Raw genomic sequence first — 18,756 nt, forward strand, 5'->3', positions numbered from 1 at the left:
AAGGTTGAGATGGGAGCAATGCATGTAGTAATAAAGCCAATGGTTTGGTGCTAAAATTTGGTCAACTAAAGTACAAATGGCATATTCTGGAGTCGTTTTAGGCTGCCAAGTGCCTGCCAAGTGGTGTACAATTCGACGTACCACTCAAGTCATTTAATTTATTTTCAAAGGAAGCTTAATGTTGTCTTCCCGTAGCGGTGGTCATGGTTAGACAGGCACCTCTAATTCATCAATGTATTTAACTGTCGAAATCCCATTCGATGCTCGCCATCCTAACAATCATATATCAACAGATACTATTATTATCATTATTTTAACTCGATTCATATATTTTATATTACAATATTTAAGAGGTTATGAATTTAAATATATTACTTTTTAATTAAAGGAGTAGTCAGAATTTTAACATTATATTACTGAATAATTACGAAGACTGCATAACTATAATAATCATATATTGATAATAATAAATCAAATCATGTACATTTTGAGTTTACTTGGATATAAATAAGTCTTTAAGAAGGACGCTTTTTGGTCCGGTGACAACTAAGAATTCAGAATTTGATGCTTACTTGCTTATATCTTATTCCAACTCAAATTATTAATCATTCAATCAATAATTTGTTAATAAGTATAAATCATTTATAAAGATATTATGTTAGGTTATTACTTATGCATTATCAATGGTAAAAATAATTTCACATAAATTATTTTATTATTTATCATGTATTAAATAATAATTATATTAGAATTTAGAATAAAAAATTATGTTTCACATAAATGGTTAAAAAGTTACTATTTAATTATTTTATAAAATGATAAAAGATATTATTATCTTATAATTTTTACCTCAAGAGATCTAGATAAGATAAAGTTATGATTACATAAACATTGCACCATTAAAAAAAATCTATAACGTATGATCTGAATGCTGTAGAAGCAAAGACACAAGGAAAATAGATAGACAAATCACAGTCCATTCGCATTTTATGTCCATTTTCCAAAACTCGGCACCGAAGAGATATGAACAAAAGAACAAGAGATTTCTAAAACATAGATGGAGCTGATCGAGAGAAAAATAGGGGGGGAAAAAGGGAAAAACAAATCTTTGTTCGAAAGTCGCAGTCATCTTCTTCGAAGAAACCTTCTTTAGATCTTATTTTAAACAAACCAGACGTCAACTACCCTACTTCTCCACACTGTGTCTTGTTCTTCTTGTCAAATTTTACTCCTTTTACACTTTTCCATCTCTCTGAGTCTTTGGTAAGGTTGTTGGAGACTGTTCCACTTTGTGTTTTTTTCTTTTCTTTTTTCCTGCTCTAATCAGACTATCATCTGCTTGATTTTTTGTTTGGAACTTTAAAGAAAGGGTAAAGCAGAGATGCACTCGGACTCTGAATTTTCTTAAGAGTTTTCTCAGGTTAGTTTATTTCCCTCCTTTCTGGGTATTAATTCTTTTCTGTTAAGTTCATTTTTGTTGTATGGTCTGTGGATCTGATATATGGGAAAGTTTTGTACTGTAAAGTTGATAACTTGAAAGTTTGATGATTTCTTAGGCGATAATAACGATGTAAATAGGTTTGTATGCATTGATACTCAACTTTCATTTGTTGTTTGTGTATACTTGATTTGATTACGAAAAGGTTGCGTTGAATTTAATGTATAAGTACATATTAAACTTAAGTCAATTATACATATTGTTCTTCTAAGTTTTTCTGATTTGGAGTTGATAATCGCCTTTGGTAATCATGAAAGTCTGCATATTGACTATGTTCTGGACTTGGTTGCTATTGATTCTCAATCTAAGTCTAGCCGGTCAATAGTCCTATGGATGGAGTTTGTTGTAGTGCTTAACTTTTAATGAAATTGAGAGATAGAGTAGATTAGAATGATTGTGGCTCATAACTTGTCCGATTTTTATTGGATCTTTATAGGTTTTCATTTTCTTAATTTCAGAATTATCTTGGACATAGAGAAGGAAGAGAATATGAGGGTGAGGAACAAATACAGGAAACCAACAGCTTTCCCGTGTAATGTAGGGAGCAGATGTTCAATTTCTGCTGTTGTTTGGAGCTTGGTTGGGTTTCTTCTTATGCTTCAATTCTGCTCTCTTGTTAGCCGCAGAAATGAAGTCAGCGGAGATTTTAAATTACATATGAGTAGTCATCCATTAGTACGGGAACTTGAACAGGTGGAGGAGGAGAATATTCAAATTCCCCCTCCTAGGGGAAAACGATCCCCACGTGCGGCTAAACGGAGACCCAAGAGAACAACCACTCTGGTTGATGAATTTCTTGACGAGAATTCTCAGATTCGGCATGTATTTTTTCCAGATATGAAAACCTCTATTAATCCACTAAAGGATGCAGGAAATGATAGCAACTACTATTATCCGGGGAGAATTTGGTTGGATACTGATGGAAATCCTATTCAAGCTCACGGAGGTGGCATGTTATACGATGAAAGATCCAGTACATACTATTGGTATGGAGAGTACAAAGATGGACCAACCTACCATGCTTATAAAAAGGGTGCAGCACGAGTAAGTTTATGAATTTAAGTACATAATCTACTTAGAACTACAGCTTTGCAAATATGGCATTGGTCATTCTTCATTGACTGAGTTGTCGATATCCTTGAACAACCTGTATTCTTCCTGAGCTAAGGTTATTGCTTAAACTACCGTAGTACTATTCTTTGCTTAATTTGGTTTACAACTGAGGAGCTAATGCTGGTTTGTTATTTTTCTGACGTTGGACAGATTCGAGAAATGTGACTTGTGGCTTTTATGAGTTAAAGTTTAAATAAATTAGGGGTTTTAATGTATATATTTGTCTGGAGGAAAGGGCTTTAGGATGTGAGCAGTGGAAAAGCTGTAGGTTTATGGCTTCTGGATTCTCTGTCACCGAGGAAATATGAGGACTAAGGGTTTTAAGGGTTAGAGAAAGATTAGATAGATCTAGTTGAAGAACTCCGAAACAAGGGTTGAGGATCACATATATAGAGATAAAAGCGTGAAATGAGGAGTCTAGGCATCCATGCCTCATTGCTAAAATTTGCAAATTCACTAATAGGCCCTTCTAAAGTGTTGAGTGTTTCTTGGCCTGGTAGTGACTTATATATAAAGTCTGTCTAAGAAGTACCAAACTCCTATATGAGGAACTTACCTAATGCCAGTAGTTTGAACTCTGTTTTTTATGAATGATATGCCTTCCTATTATTGTATTTGGGGTACTGTTTCATACTTGCAGGTATCTTGCAATAGACATCCCATATTTTCTGTATAAAATGAAAGAAACTAAATGCAAAATACGATGGACTCTAATGAGACATTTTGTGGGTACTTTGCCAAATCCTCCATTTTGAATCTTCATGTTCTAATACTTGTATTATCCTCACTTTGGTGTTATGGAATGCAACAACGATTTCAATGTAGAGAAGCTTATTTTCACCTCAAAGATTTACTTGTTTAGGGATGGAGAAGCCCAATTCTTAGCCTAATAGAAGATGCCTGTATAATAGAAGATCCTTGCACAATTGTTAGTTGAACTAGTTAAGAGTTTAGGCTGCCCAGGTTAGTTTGGTTTGTGGAAAGTTAAGTACCTTTGTAAGTTCTGAGCTAATGGAAATTGTTATCTCTATCACTCTCTTTGAGAGTTGCATGATGCTTGAGATACTAGAACAAACCCATCATGTAATTTCTGAATTCTTAAGGTTTGAGTGTATGACGAGATGGTTACAAAGGTGTAATCATGTGGAGTATTAATGCTTTTATCCCAATGAAATACTTGATAGCATGGTCTTCTATCCTTCCTATTTACCTTGGAAGCAACGAAGCTCCTTCCTCGTGTCTGTACACTTATTCAACTTCTGTTGCTACCTAAAAGTGTAATACCTTTGATGACATGTGACCAAAATACATAAAATTGTAAAGCTCGTTTAAGATTAGAATTTGTGATTGACACCGGAGAGATTATATTAAATATTATATTTTTCCTAGCTTCCCCAAGGGATTGAGTCTTGAGTAGGTGAAAGAGAGAATACAATTCATTCTCTGTAGAATCTTCTCCCACTCTGAACTTCTTCCACTTGAATGCCCATCAGATGACTTCCGGCACCTATATTTACACATTATTTTTTTTAGTTGAAAGTTTTTATTGAATTTTTGGTTACTTTGTAATCAGGTTGACATTATTGGAGTTGGTTGCTATTCTTCCAAGGATTTATGGACGTGGAAAAATGAGGGCATTGTGTTAACTGCAGAAGAGACGAATGAAACTCACGATCTACACAAGTCCAATGTGTTGGAGCGGCCAAAAGTTATTTACAATGACAACACGGGAAAGTATGTAATGTGGATGCATATTGACGATGTCAACTATACTAAAGCAGCTGTTGGTGTTGCTGTTAGCGATTACCCGACAGGTCCTTTTGATTATCTCGGTAGCCAAAGGCCCCATGGATACGAGAGTAGGGACATGACCATCTTCAAAGATGATGATGGAGTAGCATATCTAGTTTATTCATCCGAAGACAACAGTGAGCTTCACATTGGACCACTAACCAAAGATTATTTAGATGTGAAGCCTGAAATGCGAAGGATTCTGGTCGGGCAGCACCGGGAAGCCCCCGCTCTGTTCAAGTACAGGGGGACTTATTACATGATCACCTCAGGTTGCACTGGATGGGCACCGAATGAAGCACTCGCTCATGCAGCTGACTCGATCATGGGACCATGGGAGACAATGGGAAACCCATGCATTGGAGGGAACAAAATTTTTCGACTTGCAACATTTTTCGCTCAGAGTACATTTGTGATTTCCTTGCCTGGGATTCCAGGTTCATATATTTTCATGGCAGACCGGTGGAATCCAGCCGACTTAGGTGACTCGAGATATGTATGGCTACCCTTAATAGTTGGTGGCCCCGCTGATCGACCTTTTGAGTTCAATTTCGGATTTCCACTATGGCCGAGAGTGTCCATATATTGGCATCGGAAGTGGAGACTTCCCTCGAGTTGGAGAGTGTAGGATTGATTTCTCATTTTTCTTCTTTCCAAATATATGGTTTTAGTGTATTGTATATCAAGGCTGTTCGCCTATTCTTTTCACCACATCACATGGTTTTCGCTACGATTTGCGAAGCCTTTTCCTACATCACACACTGCAATAATTTGATGTACATGTTTGATCTCTTGCACTGCCATGGAACATTCGAAGTTCATGTACTCGAGTAAGATTAGCTTTTGAGGATTCTAGATTGACACAGAAATATACTTTTATGGTTGAGACTTGGAGAAGCCTTCCCCTAAATATTTCCTTCACTTAAATTTTGTATGGTATGGAGGATGAAAATTTTATTAACCAAATACTTAATATTTTTAATATATATTTTTAAATTTTTTAACTCTTTGATTTTTATTTTATTTTATTCTTCCTCATTTCCTTAAGTTTTTAGTGCCACGGCATTTTTCTCGTCACAGAATGATGTAAAAGTGTAATGGATTGGGCTACGGCCTAGATTTCTTTCAAAATCCATATCCGGCTCAAGTTGGGTCCAACCTAACTTGAATGTCCATTATACTATTAAAAAGTAATATAATATTTAATATCTATATTGTGAGTGTGATATAATATATTTTATTAAAATAATCATTTGATACCAAAAGTATAGTTAGATATATTATATTTATAATACTACTTTGTATTTATCCTCTCTCTCTCTCTCTCTATATATATATATATATATATATAATATGATGTGTTGTAAGTGTGAGGAGTGAGGTAGTTTTAGATGTAAACCCCTAAAAAGTTCCCATTATACAAATTTAAGGGTTTATTTTTCTTTCCTTTTGTATGTGGGCCAAAAAGGAATGAAAGCATGTTTTTATGTCAAAGGCAGAACGAAAGCTTCTCCCTTCACAAATAAAAATAAATAAAAAGAGGGATTAAAAATTAAAATAATATTTGTATCCATGCATTCTTAAAACTTTAAAGAATTTTTTTATATAATTTACAAATAATATAAGTATATATATCCACTAAATCTCCGAATGCCAATTATGAGTCTAACACATGTATTATATTATCTAATTTCCTTAATAATTACCAACCCCATTTCATTTTTGGATCTACATTTATTTAAGGTATATGTATTAAAATTATGAAAATAAGAGTTTGAAATATAATAATTTAACTCAAAAATATAATCTTCATTCGGCTAACCGAACCACTAACCCTTTCAGAATGTTTATCCAGTTCAATTTATTAAAATAAAATTATACAAATCGATTTTGGCTAATTAAGTTGGCTACTTCTATATCCTCCCATGCAAAAAAGAAAAAAAAAAGATGAAGAATAAGAAGAAGCCTACCGCCGTGGTCAAGGCCGCCATGCACTGGCCCAAACCACCGGCTGATCTTTCCAAGACAAGAATATTCCGGCGTCGGAACATTGTGCCATTGACCAACCTTCTTTATACCTTCTCAACAAGGCGCGTACATCATCACACACTTCATCACTCAAAACCGCGGGGCCAAACCCACTTCCACGGAACCGTCTTGACCACCGCGCCGCCGGTTCGCGTCTCTCTATGGACTGGGACGGCGAGCAAGCCACCAACTCAACTATGGCTCGCCCAGCGGCTCGTTCCAGCATCAACCTTTCATTGCTTGTTTTAGGAAAGCTCTCGTCCAAGGCTTCGAAATAAACCCTAAACCACCTTAAACATTCTTGGAAACCCTTAACGAAGTCCAACCCATCAACCCCAACATCGAAATCAGCTTCTTCTTCGACGACGGTGATTATTCTGGGCTGCAGTTTCTTGAAATTAGAAATCATCATATCTCTACGATTATCAACGGCTCCGATCGAATGCAACGTCCCAACACAGTTGATGGCTAAGGCTTCATTCTCTTTGACATCAAGTTTTGATAAATCTAAGTCACATATATCACCGGCGTGGTGTATTACATTGAACTTAAAAGGAACTCCCATAAGTCTGGCGAACTTTTCCATTCGGCTTCCGATTTCTTTCATTATATCATCGACTGCAGCTAAGCTTCCTCCTCCTCCTGCTGCTCCTGAAGAACCTAAAGCGCTGCAGGTTTTGCTCGCGACGATCGTGGTTAGCCTCAAATGTGGGGTTTCATCTGTGCGGGTGGCTAGTGCTTCAAGCAAAGTAGGCCATTGGGTGCAATACGTGTTGCTTATATCAATTATATGTAATTTGCTTTCACTTTCGAAAGCTTCCATGATTGCACCATTACAAGCAACGTGACCAAAAGTAGTCCAGGGACTTACCTCTTGGAACTTCAATACCATCTTCCTCGTTGACTCGAAAGAACATGTTTTCTCAGATGCTGAGGCTAACGTTCGATAGAAACGCTCGCCGGAGTCGGTCATGCGGCTAAACAAAGCTTGAAGAAAGTAAGAACCAAGCTTTTGGTCGGTGTCACCGTAAGGTGAGCTAAGCTCGTTGAGCATCCACATTAGTTGTTGGAAACGTTCGCTGTTCCGATCGGCGATAGCGGTTGCTGTTTCCAGGAGGATATCGGTAGCCCACTTGCCGGAGAAATCGAAGTTATTCAGGTCACGAGCAGGGGAGAAAGTGGAGAATTCAGAAGTTTCAAAGGCATGGTGTCTACCAGTGGGAGTAGTAGTGGTGCCGGCGGCGTCGGTGGTTGTTGAGGTGGCAGAAGGATGGGAATGATAAGGATAGTACTGTCTAGAAGAAGACGAAGGGAAATCATCTTTATCCATGAAAAAGTTGAAGCATTCTTCGTATGGTTGGAGACCCGAAAATTCTAAACCATCTAATACCAAATAACAAGAGAGCTATTGTAAACACAAATTTACTATTTTAAAACAAATAAAATTTTAATTTATTAAAAAAAGTAAATAGCCATTTGGAGTTAAATAATATATTTTAATTTATTATTAATTAATATATTTACATGAAGTATTATAAAGATACCCGACAAAAATTTTCCATTATTTTCTTCTAACAAATATTCACTCTCTTTATGGTGACTTGTTTGAGAATAAATTTAGACATAGTTTAGGGTTCTTTCAAAGATTGAAATTAGCTTAAAATCGGAAGGCGGTTCAAATATTTATGAATTTTGGAATACATAGTCTAGGAGTTTGATTAATATTTTTTTAATAGTATAAGATGATTGTAAGATATTTAATCAATAGATAACGTAACATAATTTATCAACGTAGTTGCTCAAACTCAAAACTTCTAAATATAATAATATATTTTTTACTACTAATATAGTTGATGAACTACTACATTTATTTTACATAGAAATATAAAAATCTAATAGTCAGTGAAAAAGAAGTTATACGCGTCTCATTATAAGTGGGTCACAGGGTTTATTCCACTAGAATTCATTTTAATAAGCTTTGGGTGGATTGTGGGTATTGGGGAATGTTTAAAGAGAAATAAAAGGAAGAATAAAGGAGTTGGGAATATAATTTATTTTTGGGTAATCGATGAGAAAATCGGAGCATCTATTAGCTGGCTGATGGAATTCCTGTCTGACAAAAGAGATTCCAATATTTTGATGGGGAAAAAGATTGTAAAATGTTGGACCATACCATAACACAAATTAATTAGTATAAAGTAATTGAATAGGATTACTGCTGATAATTGGGTAAACGTGACACTAGCATTTTTAATTTCATAGGTGTAGGTGATAGTGGGAGCACGCGTGGGATACGGGTTACTGAGTGATAACTGGAGAGTAAAGCTGATGGTGTGCATCACCATCATTACACCCACCACCATCACCTTCAATGAATCATGGGATGATCAATTCAATTACATATTCATGTATTTAACATTTTATCTCAAATTATTATTATTATAGATTTTAAAAGGTGCAAATAAATGTTTTTTTTTTATTTAAATTTGAGTTAGTTACATCATACATCCCTAAAATATAACCCTCATTTTAAATTAGTTTTTAAGCTTTTAAATATTCTAATTCCATCCCCAAACTATGACTCTCATTCTAAATTAATCCTTGAACTTTTGAACATTCTAATTTCATCCCTACACTATGACCTTCTTTCTAAATTGATCTTTAAACTTTTGAATCTTCCAATTTCATCCTCAAATGCACCCAAATATGTAATTAGTTTCAACCATAGTACCTAAATTTTTTTCAAACATATAATAACATTAATCGGCTTAACAATTTTATTAACAGGGGATGTGATTAGTATATATATATTGTTTGGGAGACAATTGGAATGTTCAAAAAGTTTTGGATGAAATTGAAATATTCAAAAGTTTAAGGATTAATTTGGAGTGGTAATCATAGTTTAGGAATGAAATTGGAACATTTAAAATCTTATGAGCCAATTTAAAATGAGGATCATACATTGAGGACACGTGATTCGATTAACTCTTTAAATTCATAATTATTTATATAAATTCTAATAATCTTAGTCATTCCTCCTATTTTTTACGTGGTTTCTCTTTTATTCTTTTTAACATACTTTTTATGTTGACAGTTGAATTTTCTCTCTCTTTCTTTAAAATTTTATCGTAATTTTAATATTTTTATTTTATATATCTTAGTTATATTATGATATTTAATTTTATTTTTATTTTTTTTGCTTTTATATAAAAATAGTGAATGATTTTGTTTATTCACGTAGTATATATGTCTTCTTTTTCTCTGATGATAAGATTTGATATTGTCTCTTCGGTCAATATTTATTTGATTATATTACTAATTTATTTATGTTTTGGACTCTTGAATTTGTTTTATTTTATTGAGAGACGTTTACATTCATCAAAATATTTGAGATTGTGTTGTACTAAAAATTAATAGGTCAACATGATATCGTTATAATATGCATCTTTATGTTAATATTGGTGATGTTTATCCTTTATAGTAGATATATGATAATTGTTTATATCTATTATGTTAAATTTTAAATATTCTAATTCTATCCCCAAACTATGACTCTCATTCTAAATTAATCCTTAAACTTTTGAACATTCTAATTTCATCCCTAAACTATAACCCTCTTTAATATTGGTGATTTTATGTTAAATTTGAGTTAATTACATCATACATCCCTAAAGTATAACCCTCATTGTAAATTAGTCTTTAAGCTTTTAAATATTCTAATTACATCCCCACACTATGATTCTCACACTAAATTAATCCTTAAACTTTTGAACATTCTAATTTCATCCCTAAACTATAACCCTCTTTCTAATTGATCCTTAAACTTTTGAATCTTCCAATTTCATCCTCAAGTGCATCCAAATATGTAATTAGTTTCAACCATAGTACCTAAATTTTATTTTTTTCAGCACAAACCCCAGTGACCTCGATAGTAAAGGAATTGTTGTTATTCCTAGAGGTCCCGGGTTCGAGCACTAGGAATGCCAAGGGTACAAGTGTTCAATGTCTAATGGTTGAGAGTTATCTTTGAACAAATACTACCTTGTACTTACCCCAGATTATAAAAATTTATTATTTCAAAAATATAATAATATTACTCGGCTTAACAATTTTATTAACAAGGGATGTGATTAGTATATACATATCGTTTGGGAGGAAATTGGAATGTTCAAAAAGTTTGGGGACTAATTTAGAATGAAGGTCATAGTTTAAGGATGAAATTGAAATATTTAAAAGTTTAAGGACTAATTTGAAATGATAATCATAGTTTAGGAATGCAATTGGAGCATTTAAAATTTTATGGACCAATTTAAAATGAGGATCATACTTTGAGGACACGTGATACGACTAACTCTTTAAATTCATAACTATTTATATAAATTCTAATAATCTTCTTTCGCCCTATTTTTTACTTGGTTTCTCTTTTATTCTTTTTAATATACTTTTTATGTTAACCGTTGATATTCTTATCTTCTTTAAAATTTTATCATATTTTTGTTATTTTTATTTTGTATATTTGAGTTATATTATGATTTTTTTTTTGCTTTTATATAAAAATAGTAAATGATTTTGTTTATTCTTATGGTATGCTTCTTTTTCTTGAGGATAAGATTTGACATTGTTTCTCCAGTCAATGTTTATTTGATTGTTTTACTAGTTTACTCATATTTTGGACTCTTGAATTGATTCTATTTTATTAAGAGACGATTATGATCATTATAATATAAATTGAGATTGTGTTGTACTAAAGTTAATAGGTAAACATGATATCATTATGATATGCATTCTTATGTTAATATTGGTGATGTTTATCTTTTATGGTAGATAAATGATATTTGTTTGTATATATTATTTTTCGAGTTATTTAGGTTGATTTTTTTATTTAGTTGTTAATTTATATATTTTGATGAGTTTTCTTTAAAATGGTTAGTTAATATAGTTTAGTGTACTCTAATTTTGTAAATTATTATATTCTGTATTATTAGTTTTTTTCCTAGTCAAGCTCATCAAATAGTTTATAAACAGAACAAAGCAATAATTAGTCTATATTTTTTTTGCTCATATTAGTCTGAAATTTGACAATATTTTCAATTTAGTTGTTTGATTAAAATTTTTAATTTTTTTATGACGTGACACTTTAAGATTATAATATTATTATTAAATAGTTTAAAAAATATTTGTATGTTATAACGTGATATGATATTATAATATTATACTATAAAAATACTAAAAAATTAATTTCATGAATTAAACTGAAAAACTTATAAAATTTCATGTCTAATTAAAAAAAGTTTGAATATTTAACTGAGAAAATATAGTGATAACTCTTAACTCGATTTGTATGATTGTTATTACAATATTTATGAGGACATGTTATATCCAGAAAAATTTAGGACGTAAGTTCAAATGTGCATTATCTTTCGATTTATGAGTGGAGTGAGATCTAAATAATTTAGACTATTTAATTTAAAAAAATAAAGAAAACAAATTTGAAGACTAAAAACTAATGCACCATTTTCAGTATATCATGCCTTGGATATTAGCTTGCAGAAAATCTTAAAAGTCAACGTACGAACTTTGTAAGTGATTTACATAATCTTCGTTGAATCAATGGGTGGCTACTGATCATGCACTTGTATTGCTGTAGAAACATTCTCATGAATTGTGTTTTCCCTCGATTTTCTTCAACGATGATTAGGAGATGCCAGGGTCCCACTCTTTTGTGCCCGATCAACTTGTCATGAATCATCGAAACTCAATTCTTTTGCTTCGAAAATAATCCTACAGTAGTGGATGTTTGATGGATTTGTGGGTCCAAATTTGTTCACATATGTTTGGTTTTGAAAGTTTTGTAGGAGAATGTAGATGAAATGTCATAATATGATTTAATCCTAAATATTGTGACCACAGAATGCTATGCAAGAGTGCTTAGCTTCAGAAGCCTTCATCAAATCCAGCTACTACTTGAGATTCTAAAACATTGTCCTTTTTCTTTATCCTTGTTCATTAATGAGGTATTATGCTTTAAGGACAATGGAAAAGGAAAAGCATGGGTGTTTCTCACTTTTACCAAATGGGATTCAATTCAAAGTGTATACTATTCCATTGTTCTTTTTCCTGCATATAGTTTTAATCAAGTTGTGAAGCAAAAGTGATTCGATGGAGAAAACGACATCAAAGGTTAAAAGGTTGACCCAACTCACCGACACTTGGGTGGTGGTGGTCGGTGGGTAGCTGCTTGGGTTCCAATGTTGTTTAAAACCCACTCTACACCGAAAGTTGAGGATTTATTTCCTGTTTCTTTTACTATGTCCCAGAATTAGAAAACTCTGAAACATCACACCAAGTTGTAGTGTAGACAAGGTTTAAGAATAAGATTTCCAAGTTACAAGTGGACATTTGGTAAGTGGTCCATAATTGCTAGTTTTAGCAATTAATTCTCATAAGTGTTTTTAGCTTTGAACAGCACAGAACTAATGTTGAGGAACATAACGTCAGCTGGAACATCCAAAAATCTCCCCAACTAAATGAATCATCAAACTCCTGTTTTGTCCTTAATTTAACAGCAGGTGGGACCCCACTTTCAGACCAGCTGCCATCATATAATCATATTGTCTGCTCTTGTTCTTCGTGCTCAACTGTGAGAAAAGATCATGGAGTGATTTGGAATTGCAATACTGAATTGTCATATGGACCTTGGCTAGGATGAATGCATTATATCACCAATATGGTAGCAGTTTCATTCCTTATTTTCAAAAAGTTTCCTCCAATTTCACCTCATCACTCCTCATGATGAAGCAAGAATGACATATATATCCTTTTATCCATGCAATCTAGAGAGAGAAAAAATCATTAACACTAACGGCCAATAATGGCATAGTTCAAAGCTCACAACAATATTTTACAGAGGATAAATTACAGAAAGTATGAAAGCTGGTTTTCCATTCTTTTCACCACCTTGAAAATATAATTTCACCAAACCCACCAGAATTGAATCTGAATTTTCTGTCATTGAATCTCTCTGCAGTTTTGGTCGGAGCAGTGTTAAACTGCAAACTCTAATTTTGAGTTTCTCTTGCTTCCAAGCTCCAGAGCACATTTTGTATCATTTGAAAGGATAGTATTGGTGCATTAAAGAGCCTCACCGGTTTACCAAGCAGAAAAATCTTTAAATTCTCCGCGAGCGGTTTTCCTTTTCTTTGTTACAGAAATTGCTGTTATATTGGTATCAACAGCAGCAGACTCACTATGGGAGTTCCAAGCCTTTAAGTACTTCCCAACACCACCACCGCCAACAGCTCCGGCTTCTGTCATTCCTGTACCTGGATTGCTATACCAAGACCCAATCTTATCCTGAAAATTCAAAGGAAATGGCCCAAAACAATCAGTCATAAAGAAGAAAATATAAATTGAATAAAAACTAAAATCAAAAATTCTTGGAACCCCCCCAGGGGGGAACTGACATTATCTTCATCCTCTGCAGCCTTTTCACCGTTGCTCTTTTCTTGCTCTTCCTCTTCCTCTTCATCGGGTTCTGAGTATGGATTTACAAACACTGTAACACTAATTATTTTAATCTCCTCCTGCACAAGCAACACAGGAAAACTCAAAAATAGTCTTGGAGTATAAATTATCCTAGAAGCCAATCCTTTAAACAATAACATGCTTAAATATAAGTTGAAAATTCAGGATTTTTCCTATCAAACAGTTTTCAGTAGTAAATCATAAACGGTTAAAGGGATGCAGCAGCAAACACCACACAAACAGATATGCAAGATTTATTGTAAACAGAAACTCGTTTTAACCTCAATATTATTTCTTTATGCAAAAGAAAAATAAAATGTAAGATTATTGAGCTAAATGGCTAACGATTTATAAAAGGGGAAAAGGAGAACTTGCATTTATATAATGAAGCAATCAACCAAGCTGATGAAAAACATAAAAACTTGAGAATCACTAATTGTGGCAATAACACTCAACATCAAAACTCACCAGAGGTTTGTCATTGTCATCCACAGGAACCTTCTCCATAGCTGATAGTGACGTCAAACCACCAACAACTCCACCAAAGACAGTATGTTTGAAGTTTAAATGATTTGCAGATTTGTATAGGATGAAAAATTGCGACCCATTTGTGTGAGGGCCACTGTTAGCCATACTAACAACACCTCTTCCAGAGTGAAGCAACTTAGAGTTAAGTTCATCATTAAAAGGCTTTCCCCATATAGATTCACCTCCTCTCCCAGTACCAGTTGGATCACCACCTGAATCATAAAATTCCTAGAAACCAGTGTATAACTTCATCAGCATGAGTAAAAAATATCAAGCCAAGTGATGAAAAACAGTAGACAGAATTTGAACTGAGCAATTAGCACCATACCGAATGTTTCTATGGAAAGCCACACCATTGTAATAGCCACGTTCACAAGAGTGATGAAATTCTCACACGTCCTCGGAGTAATATCACAGTGCAGCTCAATGTTCAAATCACCATGAGTTGTATGCAGCTGAATATAACCTTTCTTTTAGGGTTTTTTTCAACTTTAACATACTCAAATTCATTTTTGGTGACTGGATCATAATTGGTAGAAGTAAAGGATCTTGAAGCAGCACCAGTTGTAAAACGACTCTTCACCTGATAAAAAAATCCAATGTTAACACTGACCAAGATTCAAATTGCATAGAGATATCTCGAGGCATTTTCTACAAAGTAAAAACTCGTCATTGATCTGAAATGATGACTTAGAATATCCACAAATATCTTCATCAAGGAATTATCATTTTCCAATTTCTAGATAATCAGTATGCAAATTCTCACATAAGCTTACCGCTATCAATTGATTCACTATAGAATCATAAGTATCACATATCACTATTACCAGAAAGTCTAATCAACAAACTGACACTAAAAAAAGGTCTCTAAAGAGTTCTAACACACAGAATGAGATAAAAACTCAAACAATGATAATTATGGAACTAGTTTAGGATGAAATGAAGCTCCTTGATAAGTAGTTATGCCCAAAAGAAAAGATAAGAAACAAGGAATTACCATCTTAGCATTCACTGGTGCCCTCTCTCCAGCCATGTGCATGGCGATCCGAGCAGCCGTTTTATCACTTGATGCCGATTTTGCTGCTGCAGCACTTCTTCCATGTACTGAAGCAGATGCAGCATCCACAATACTAAACACAGGTTGGCTTTTACTCTCCCCGTTTGCATCTGCCTTAGAATCCTCTTTGATGCGAGATCTGGCAGCTAAAATGGCAGCAAGAGCAGCAGCTCTCTCAGTTTGAGCCTTACTGCCACCACCTCCAAGTAGAGCAGTTGCTTCGCTTTGTCGGTTCCAAGCTCAGCTAGCATCTGCTTGATATCTCCGGCAACATTTATGTTATAAGTTGGATCTGAACTCATTTTCCTTAGCTCTGCAAAGATTAAGGAAAATCAATGCCATAAAACAGGAGGGGCAGACATCGCAAATCCTACTAGTAACTACAGCTAAAACAGCAACAAATATGATACCTTCATCATCAACTTTCAAACTGTTTTTGACATGATCAAAATCCAGGGTAACCTTACTGTCTAGTGCATTAGGGTTCTGCAAAACATAAGCAGCAAAACAAGAAACATCTTATCATGATGTGCAACTGGAAAAACAAAAATAACGTTTTCAGAAAAGATAAACAGAATATAAATTCAATTTACTGTTGACCTGAATTGTATATATCGTCCCTAGTGAAAGGTCAGTAAGAAGCTCTTTCCATTTTTGGTCTTGATATTTAGTTCTTTAATTGCCTGCAAAAGGAACAAAAAGGAACAACTATAGTACTTTAACACACCTAACATACAAGGAAAGCCTTGAAATAAGCAATAAAATATACTCATAACAGAACACATTTCCTGTAGTCTTCACAGCAACTATGTGTGTACTCAGTAAAAACTTTGTTCAGAACAGGGCAATGATACTCTCTGCATTGAGTAACACACAATTAATATCCCTCGAGGCATGCAAAGTAAACCAAACATGCAAAGACTAAAGACATCCAAATAAAGTTAATTTTAAAAAATAGAAAATCTAAAAGAAAAGAAATCAGTATACCAACACAGCTACAAAAAAAAAAAAGAGGAAAAATGTTTTTGCATAGACTTTTGCCAAGATGCAACGATATAATCAATATGACAACAGTTGTAAGAAGACCCAGATTGTTATAGCAAGGTTTAGATATTACACAAGACTGAATAACCTTTATTTCCATTATAACCAAAGAGAATTTCAAACATTTATTCCATTTCTCAGTTAGTTAAAGTGATCTCACAAAGATATGATTTCAATGTATAACAAACATAGGATTTATTACTATGTGCACTTCCCCCTATTACCCTTTCACCACCTTCATGGTAATGGAGAAGGTTGTCTTGACATAACCTTCAAATAGTACTGGGAGTCTAATTCCAAATTCCTGATTTTCAGCTCAAAATTTAAACAAAGAGGAAGTGTACTCTAGTCTGGCAGGACACTAAATATTCAAACTAATAAAAGAACAGGAAATAACTCGAAAAGCGGAAGAAGTTGCATTCTTCACAATTTATAGAGAATAAGAATAACCTAAAAATAACATGTTATGGGTAAAAGAAGAGACAAGCACTCAAGTTCTACCTTGTTGAGAAAGTTAAAAAGAGTCGGGTAAAGGATAGATGACTAAGATTTTTTTCATAACATCGCTGAAGCATGTGCAGATTATAAATCAATCATTAGTCCCATGCACCAACTAAACGAATCTAGAAGCAATTAATGGAATCTTTCACGAGCCGTTTTGAATCTTTTCTCTTCCGCAAACACCCATTGTCCTCCATCGTCGTCCGCACCCGCCGCCTCCGTCAGCTGTCCGCCGCCTTACTCCGACTACTTTTGACGCGTTTTTTCCTGGAGGTTCGTCGGCTAACGTGTGTTTTCGGATCTGGTCTTAGATTTGCGAAAATCACTGCCATTTGACGCAAATCTTCACAGCTTCCTCTGTTATCTACCGTCGCATCCCGCCGTCAGCGTTCGACACTGTCTCACCTTCGAAACTCGTCTTCTCTCGTGACCAGAACCCGCGTTCCTTGCGTAAAAATCGTTGCTTTTTGCTCTGTAAGTTTCGATCTATCCATGGCACCTCAACCACCGTCCCAACCCAGGCGACATCGAAGGTCTGCTGCAACAGCGTGGTGGATGCTCCAAGGTCTGCTGCATCAGATGCGGTGGATGCATCCTCTGCAGGTCATTTTTCTGCTCCTCCTTCAACGACTAGGATTTCATCTCTCCCTCTTGAAGCCAAGGATTTAGAAGCGAGAGTGAAGGAACTCAAATCTCTTGTGCTGATTTGAAGAAGCGAGAACAACGCGCAGCAATAGAAGGGAAGGCGTTTAAATGGAGTACGATTCTTTGGATTTAGCGCCGCCACTCGGTAGCCCATTCCGTCTTCGTTATGAACATTCGATCTTTGCTGTGCTGTTTTTCCCCATCTTCGCGACCTCCTCTGGGACGATTCAACTACGTTGGGTGCTAGGGTTTTGTGATTTTGGGGGAGCGGGAATATGGATCGTTTTCTGATTAGATCATATGGATGGAGATTTTGAGTTTTGACACGAGGAGTTCTGTTGAGTGCCTGCTCCGATAATTTATGTTGGGTATACACCCAAAAGTCATTCAATTATTAGAAATATTACAAATAAGTCCCTTAATTTCAAAAGGTTACAAGCGAATCACTCAATCAATTGATTTAAATAAACTGTAACTCTGCAGTTAAGTGTGTAATGTAACGAGCATTAATTCTTTATTGATGACTTAATTGTTTTGATCGAAAAATTCAGTGATATAATTGTTATAATCAATAAACTAATTAATCTGATTGTAACTAAAACGTTTGTTTTATTTTTAACGGTAAAATGATGTGTTTGTAATAATCAATTAATTGAGTGACTTGTTATAACTTTTAAAATTTAATTATCTATTTTCCATCTAACAATATCATTTCTAATGTTCAAACATGAATTTTTCAAACAAAAAAAATCCTTGTAATTGTTAGGCCTTCAAATTCAACTCTCTTACCCATTTTTGAAGGAAAGAATATAATTCTAATAGAATGTTCATCTTGTGTGTCAGTAATGTAGTTCTAAATCGTTAGCCTTTAACTTTCCGAGTATTTCTTTTTTTCATCTTTTGTGTATTATAAGCTTAAAACACTCCAAAACCAAATTTAACCCAATTGATTACACTTTTTATAAATAAATTAAGTTGAAAGCAAAATTTACCCTTTTGGTATTTAATAAAAAAGACGAAACCTAAA

General features: G+C 34.2%; 2 protein-coding genes and 1 pseudogene across 2 annotated transcripts; 1 reads left to right on the forward strand and 2 right to left on the reverse strand.

Moving 5' to 3' along the window:
- Positions 1 to 987: 987 nt before the first annotated feature.
- On the forward strand, positions 988 to 5,293 carry LOC120125676. The gene is made up of 4 exons (XM_039144045.1): positions 988 to 1,263; positions 1,366 to 1,420; positions 1,957 to 2,542; positions 4,185 to 5,293. The coding sequence occupies exons 3-4, from the start codon at positions 1,988 to 1,990 to the stop codon at positions 5,028 to 5,030; spliced, it is 1,401 nt and encodes a 466-aa protein (XP_038999976.1). The 5' UTR covers positions 988 to 1,263; positions 1,366 to 1,420; positions 1,957 to 1,987; the 3' UTR covers positions 5,031 to 5,293.
- A 953-nt stretch (positions 5,294 to 6,246) lies between these two features.
- Positions 6,247 to 7,858, reverse strand: LOC120125621 (protein SHORT-ROOT-like). Its single transcript, XM_039144008.1, has one exon. It carries the CDS (start codon positions 7,758 to 7,760, stop codon positions 6,381 to 6,383), a length of 1,380 nt encoding a protein of 459 aa, XP_038999939.1. The 5' UTR covers positions 7,761 to 7,858; the 3' UTR covers positions 6,247 to 6,380.
- A 5,291-nt stretch (positions 7,859 to 13,149) lies between these two features.
- Positions 13,150 to 16,273, reverse strand: LOC120125602 (annotated as a pseudogene).
- Between the last annotated feature and the right edge of the window lie 2,483 nt (positions 16,274 to 18,756).

Source organism: Hibiscus syriacus, unplaced genomic scaffold (assembly GCF_006381635.1).
Source record: "Hibiscus syriacus cultivar Baekdansim isolate YM2019G1 unplaced genomic scaffold, ASM638163v2 tig00110435_pilon, whole genome shotgun sequence".
In the NCBI taxonomy this organism is placed as follows: Eukaryota; Viridiplantae; Streptophyta; class Magnoliopsida; order Malvales; family Malvaceae; genus Hibiscus; species Hibiscus syriacus.

Bases quoted from the DNA above. Each gene is read 5' to 3' on its own strand.
- LOC120125676 (XM_039144045.1), top strand. From the start codon at position 1,988: ATGAGGGTGAGGAACAAATACAGGAAACCAACAGCTTTCCCGTGTAAT. The intron at 2,543-4,184 runs GTAAGTTTATGA...CTTTGTAATCAG, and splicing joins ATAAAAAGGGTGCAGCACGA to GTTGACATTATTGGAGTTGG.
- LOC120125621 (XM_039144008.1), bottom strand. From the start codon at position 7,760: ATGGATAAAGATGATTTCCCTTCGTCTTCTTCTAGACAGTACTATCCT.